Source organism: Mobula hypostoma, chromosome 6 (genome assembly GCF_963921235.1).
Source record: "Mobula hypostoma chromosome 6, sMobHyp1.1, whole genome shotgun sequence".
Taxonomy (NCBI): Eukaryota; Metazoa; Chordata; class Chondrichthyes; order Myliobatiformes; family Myliobatidae; genus Mobula; species Mobula hypostoma.
Window position 1 is genome coordinate 160190876 of NC_086102.1, and position 6713 is coordinate 160197588.

Below are 6713 nucleotides of genomic sequence, written 5' to 3' on the forward strand. Positions count from 1 at the left end.
CTTGAATTTTTTATTTGTTGTTTTGTGTATTAAAAAGCTTTACTAAAATTTTGTTTTGATATCTACAGTAACAACCACCCTGATTTAGCGCAACCTAGCTTTTTTCACAATGACATTTTATGGACCCAAACGATTGCATTATAATGGGGTTTCACTGAACAATTAAAATGTGAAGAATATTTATCTGAAAGGAATTTGCATTAGCAAGGACCCCTTGACCAAATAGCAACGGTAATTTTACATGAGGAAGTTAGGAGGCATGGGATCAAGGGAACTTGGCTGTGTGGATTCGGAATTGGCTTGCCAACAAATGGCACAGGATGGTATTAGATGGAGCCAATTCTGCCTGGAGGTCCAGAACTTGCAGTGTTCTCCGACCTCTACTCTTTGTAATTTTCATAAATGGCTTAGATAAGCAAATGGAAAGATTGGTTATTAAGTTTGCAAACGACACAGAGGTTGGTGGTTAAGTGGATAATGTAGGAGGTTGTTGTAGGTTACAATGAATATTGATAGGGTGCCGAGCTGGGCTGAGAAGTGACAGATGGAGCTCAAACCAGGTTAAGTGTGAAGTGATACACTTTGGAAGACTGAACCTGAAGGCAGAGAACAAAGATAATGACAGGATTCTTTGCAGTGTGGAGAAACAGAGGAACCTTGGGGGCCTAGTCCATAGATCCCTCAAGGTTGACATGCAAGTTGATAGGGTGTTTGAGGAGGAGTATGGCTGTTGGCCTTCATTAGCTGGGGAATTGATTCAGGTCCTGCAAGGTTATGTTGCAGCTCTACAAAACTCTGGCAACACCACACCTGGAGTATTATGTTCAGTTCTGGTTGCCTCACGGAGGATGCAGAAGCTCCATAGAGGGTGCAGAGAAGATTTATTAATATGCTACCTGGATTAGAGAACATGTCTTACTGCTGATAAAGCACAGGTACAGGGGGATCCTTGAGACTGCAGTTCTCAAATCTTAAATAGTTTGGCATGTAATTATATACCAGATTTTAAAGTTATATTGTAAGTTGTAATGTTCTACGACTTAAAAATTATCTGTCTTTGACAACATATCCAAAATGCTAAACCCCCAAAATTCACCAATTCATTAACACCGGCCTATTGCATTACCAGTATTGCAACCCAGTTCTAGTAATATCAAGTGTTTACAAATATTACCAGTTCCATTGAGACATATGCATAGCAATTTTCTTTAAAAAGAACTCTCCACCATAACTACAACATATTTGCACTGGCCTTTCACATAGTTGAGGAAAAGATGTATGACAATAAACAAGATAAGATCCATCAGCTTCTGACATTCAATGGCATTACCATTGTTGAATCTCACACTATCAATGTTCTGGTGATTACTATTGATCAGAAACTGAAATGGAATAGCCACATGCACATCCACTTGCCTAGATAACATTCAATAACAATTGCCTGGATAACAGCTTCAATAACATTCAAAAAGCTCGACACCATTAAGGACATCGCAGTCGCTTGAGGGATACCTCATTCACAACCACTCACTCCACCACTTATGCACAGTAGCATCACTTTGTACTACCACTGCACTGCAGCAACTCACCATGACTCCTTAGAAGCACGTTCCCAACCCATGAAGAGCAAGGGCAGCAAAAGCATCAGAACACCACCAACTGGGAGGTAACCTCCAAACCACACACCATTCTCTTGGAAATATTTCACCATTCCTTCACCATCACTGGGTCAAAATCCTGGAACTATCTCCCTAACAGCATTATGGAATACACACAGAAGATTACACAATTTCAAGGTGGCAACCCACAACCACCTTCTCAATGACAACTAGAAATGGACAATTAAATGCTGGCTTGACTTTCAAAGCCCACATCCCTTGAATGAATATAAAAGTCATATTACAAAATTGCAGGTTAAACAAGAGATCCTTTTTGCAATTGTATATTGTAATACAAAGTCTGTTTGCAATGTTCTTAATATTTACATGAAATAATTTCCCAAATGCAAACTAAAACTACTTAATTTTATCAAATCATACATTTTTCAACAAAAGAAAACCTCAGATACTTGCAAGTAGTTCCTTGACTACTAATATGAATTTATTCGAAAAGTGGTGCAAGCATGGTGCACAATATAGGAATAGCATTTCTATAATTTTTATAAGGCTAACCAGGATTGGGAAAATGCAGATCAACCATGTTCCTTTCGATTTCATATAAACCTTAAAAGAGTGACACTTTACAAAGAATACTGTCAGCAATATTTGACTGTTATTACAGACTTTTCAGGAGTCTACATGATGACACCATGACATGAAAATTATTGCTATAAACCTTTTTATTATACCGTGAAGCAGATATTCTTTATGTACTCAGATCAAAGTATCAGAAAACATAGAAAATGTGCACTAACCTTGGAGTGAAATGCAAAACTGCCCTACTTGCTTACACCAACTTCATTCCAATAGAAAATTTTGGTGAAAAGTTAGAATGGCCCAGGAATGTTAGCAGCCCAATAAAACCCTTTCTCCCCACAAAAGAAATTCTTGAAACAAAAATGACTGTTTCCATAGAGCTTTCTTCCTCATTAAATACATTTCTTCAGTACACTTGCAAGGGACCTACTTGAAAAAGGCTGCCACAATTATGTATTTTTCTTCTTTTTAAATATAAAACCAGTTGATCTCAGTATTACTTCCAGAAAGTAACCTAGTCACTTGTTCCAGCCAACATTTCATTCTTCTCTCAATTCTTTGAACAAGTTGTCAACTCCAAAATATATAACATTTATACCTCTCCAATATAGCTTTTGCTGCCCAAATCCTACTCCACCCCCCAGCTCGAATTCCCTAAAACCACTGCGCTTACATTCTATTTCACCAACTCCTGCAACATTCTTATCAATGTATTCAAATTCCTAAATGGTTTTGTCTCTTCCCAGGTTACTCAAACAATTCCAATATTCACATTTTGCACGATCATCTACTTCTACTACCCCATTGGTGATATTGGATTCAACTAAAATTGGCTGCATGCACTGGAATTCACTCACAAATTTGCTCTGTGTCACTGTCCTCTAAAATACTAACTTGGCTTTTGGTCACCTCTCTGGTTGTTTTGTTTAGGCAATCTATCCAAATGCACTCCTGAGCAGTGACTAAAGTTATTTTTATACATTGAAGTGATACATAATCCCAAATTACAACAACAAATAACAACAAACCTGATTTAAGCAACTAAAAACTGGCACCTTGAAACACACTGCTAACAATAGACTTAATTTACCACAAAATCAATAACTAATTTTCCAAGACAAATGCAGAAAAGATCATGTACTATACGCCAGAGGAAACTTTAAAGTTTTTAGAAAAATATATAAAGAACTTATCATCTCATTTGTCATTTAATATCATTTACATTTTAATTCCATTTTAAGTTTTTACGCTTTGGAGTGTATTATAGTTGTGATCATTAGAAGTAATGCATTTTTCAATGGCCATTTACCAGCCCAAATCAAGAAACAAACATGACAATAATTAATGAACAAGAGTACCATTTGCTTGGATTTTGTTAAAGTAATACAAAAACCCAAGTTTCGCAAAAGGTACAATTTCAACTATGAGATTTGACAAACATGAGAACACCTTAAATTTATAGTTATATTTTAAGACTTGAAAGACTCCAAGTTAAAATTAAGTAAACTGAATAAAAAGCCAATTAACAAAATGCTCAAGACCTTTAGTAAAATTCTCCATCTTAAAAGTATGAAATGTATTATACTGTAGAGTTGTCTGTTTATACGAATGTCACCAAATTTCAAATTACAAACTTTAAAGTTTACTGTGACTAGAAGTTATATTTCAACTCAATTTTTAAATCAAAGCCATTTCCTTTGATAAAGACTCCATGTAAACTTGATTTCCATACTCCTGACTGATTTACCATCTTTTAAAATAAAATACATACTACTTGTCCAGACACATTGATTAAGTTACAGGGTAATACAGCACAGAAATGGGGTTTTAAGCATACTACTTTCAGAAAATCAGTAGCGTAGTGGTTAGCGCAATAATCTTACAGCTCAGGGTGTTCCAGAGTTCAATTCTGGCACCATTCTAAAAGGAGTCTCTGTATGTCCTCCCCGTAGAATGCATGGGTTTTTCCCAGGTGCTCCAGTTTCCTCCCACAGTCCGAAGGTGTAAATTCATCATTGTAAATTTGCCCATGATAAGGTTAGGTTTAATCAGGGTTTTGGGATTGCTGGGGTGGTGTGGCTTGAAGGGCCAGAAGAACCTACACCACAGTGTATCATTAAATAAAAAAATCTAACTTCTAAAAAATAAGATTTTCAATAAAGCGTAAAGTATTATTTTTACACATTTCAATTTATGTGCACAGATCTCAATTCCTTTTAGAATCCCAGTATGGTTATCTTCTCTTCCACAAAGAAATAAGCTTTCTGGTAAAACATTACTAATTTGACTACTGACAGCATTTAATCAATAAAACCTGGTTACTGAACAAGTAAAACTTGAAGATTTACCATTTCAATTTAAAAGCAAGCTTTATGTTAAGAATATTAAAAGTGCTGTTCCACAGGAATCAAAAATGCTAAACTCCAACATCACAAATCATACTCAGCTAATTCTTTGCTATCAACTCGCCCCAAATGCAACTTATTCTCACACTATTTTCCAAATGATAGAAAACTAACATTAACACAGCAACACCAAAGTACCTATCAAAAAACTTAATAAATCTTGTGTGAAATGTTGGCATGCTTTCAAGTTTTCAAATAAATCCATCATTTACTGTGACAAATGCCAATAACAATTGCTCAGTTTACATTTTATCACATACCCTTAAAGTACAAATTGCATACAATTGCCTGCGTTTGTCCAGAAAGCTACAATCTACATGTATCCACTCACATGACATTCACTTTAATTGTATCTCTGTAATATAACCAAAATCACATATTGCAACCTGCTAACTGATCAGCCTCACTTACCTGCAGTTCGGGGGCGGATCTAGTGTGATTTCAGCCAGTTCCTTTTGAATTCTGAAAATTGATGGAGATATTCAGTACAAAATACTGTGTTGCATTCAGATGTAAAAGAACGATTACAGTGCCCTCTATCACCATCCTTTTCTCAGCAGCTCACCCAACCAAAGTGGAAAACATGGCTGCTTCCTCTTTGTTCTCAGCAACGTTATACTCAAATCCCATAACAGGACAAGTTTTCATAAATTTCCACTATTTGTCGCTTGACTATGTATGTAATTTTGACTAAAAAAGGTAGAAGAGTACATAAGCGATTCAAATAAGGCTGTTCTAAACCAGTAAAGACCGGAATACCCCATATTATTCTCTTTTCGAGCTTATATGCAAATGATGAGAGAAGTGTTTATATTGACCTATTCGATAAGGACTTTATGGGAGTGCAACCAGAATTGGCAAGATGCCGGTACTCAAGCGGAAAAATAGTTTTAAAAAAATGAAGAAAGGGCCGTACTTACCTTTTAGCGCTGGTGGAGAGTTTTGCCGTTGTTTTGCTGGATACCTTGGGGTCTTTCTTTTTCGGCTGTTGCTGTGAGGATGGCTCTTTCCTCTCCTCCTGCGGGTTGTCACGCTGGTCGGCATCCGAGCTCCCACTGCTCGTACTCGGACTCTCGTCATCAGACCTCTGTCTGTCGCTGGACATTTTACCTTTAGCGTCAAAAGAACCCACAGATATTAGCACACCTGCCAAAGAGAAGGAATAAGTCGCCCAAATACTATTTAGAAGTATCTAGTCGCATGGACATCAACAAGCAATGCTTGTGGTCACAGATCGGACAACCAGACAGCAACGTTGGCTTTTTCTCTCTTTCGCTCCCCGCCCCCCTTCCCACCAAAGGATATAAAAACACACTTTGCATTGAATTTACATACCATCGACTGAAATTAGAAGCATAATTTAAGGAATATAAAGTATATCCTCAGCAAAAAAAGATCAAGTTGTCTTTGTTTTTGGATGGGGAAGAAGTGGAGAGAGAAATCTCTCTGCTGTATAACGAGGTTTTGTTGTGTAAGGTGGCACTGCTCGGGATTTTAACATTACAAAGATCTTGACGGTCATTTAAAGGGAGAGGGAGGGGGAGGGGGAGGGGGCGGGGGTGAGAAGTCAGGACTAAGAATGGAGCAGTTAAGGGCGGAATGTCTAAAGCAGGTCAGGTTGGGAGATGTGCGTCCGGTTTGGGTGACTATTTTTCTTTAAGGATGTATTTTAAAATAACGAGGGGCGCTCCAATCAGCGTGGTCTCAGCCACTGATGCATGAACTCGGCTCACTCAACAACCGCTGGAACAATGAGGAGGAATTTATCAAGTTTCCCGACCGAATGCTCTACCTTTTGGAAGGAGGGGGAAACAAAAAACTGACGGCCAACTTCCTCCTTACCTTTTATGAGAGTGATCCGAGCCCGAGGCCTGTGGCCGAAATGACGGGTGGGCAGCCGATGTTCAAGAGAGGGCTTTTAAAACAAATACGGCTTCCTTTAGCGAAAAAAAAATCTGTGTATAGGGGAGGGGGAATAATCCAAGTGGAGGGAAACAGGGAGAAAGGAAATTTAGAAAAAGTGTCAGGAGCCCACGGTCTGAATCATTTGATTCCGAAACCGAGCTCAATTTCTCCTCAGACACGCTCGGCTGTTTAATTCGCCTCCCGCCGC

General features: G+C 38.0%; 1 protein-coding gene across 2 annotated transcripts in view; it reads right to left on the reverse strand.

Annotated features, from left to right (window-relative positions):
- Positions 1-6705, reverse strand: part of ube2e3 (ubiquitin-conjugating enzyme E2E 3 (UBC4/5 homolog, yeast)) — a 166407-nt gene extending 159702 nt beyond the window's left edge. The window contains exons 1-3 of one of the 2 annotated variants that reach the window (XM_063052062.1): positions 6443-6705; positions 5521-5710; positions 5012-5062 (exon numbers count right to left, since the gene is read on the reverse strand). In XM_063052062.1, coding sequence (XP_062908132.1) covers positions 5012-5062; positions 5521-5705 — 236 coding nt within the window. In that variant the 5' untranslated portion in view covers positions 5706-5710; positions 6443-6705. Of the gene's footprint in view, positions 1-5011; positions 5063-5520; positions 5711-5935; positions 6137-6442 lie in introns of those variants that run through there. The other variant, XM_063052061.1, reaches the window with a different exon arrangement.
- Between the last annotated feature and the right edge of the window lie 8 nt (positions 6706-6713).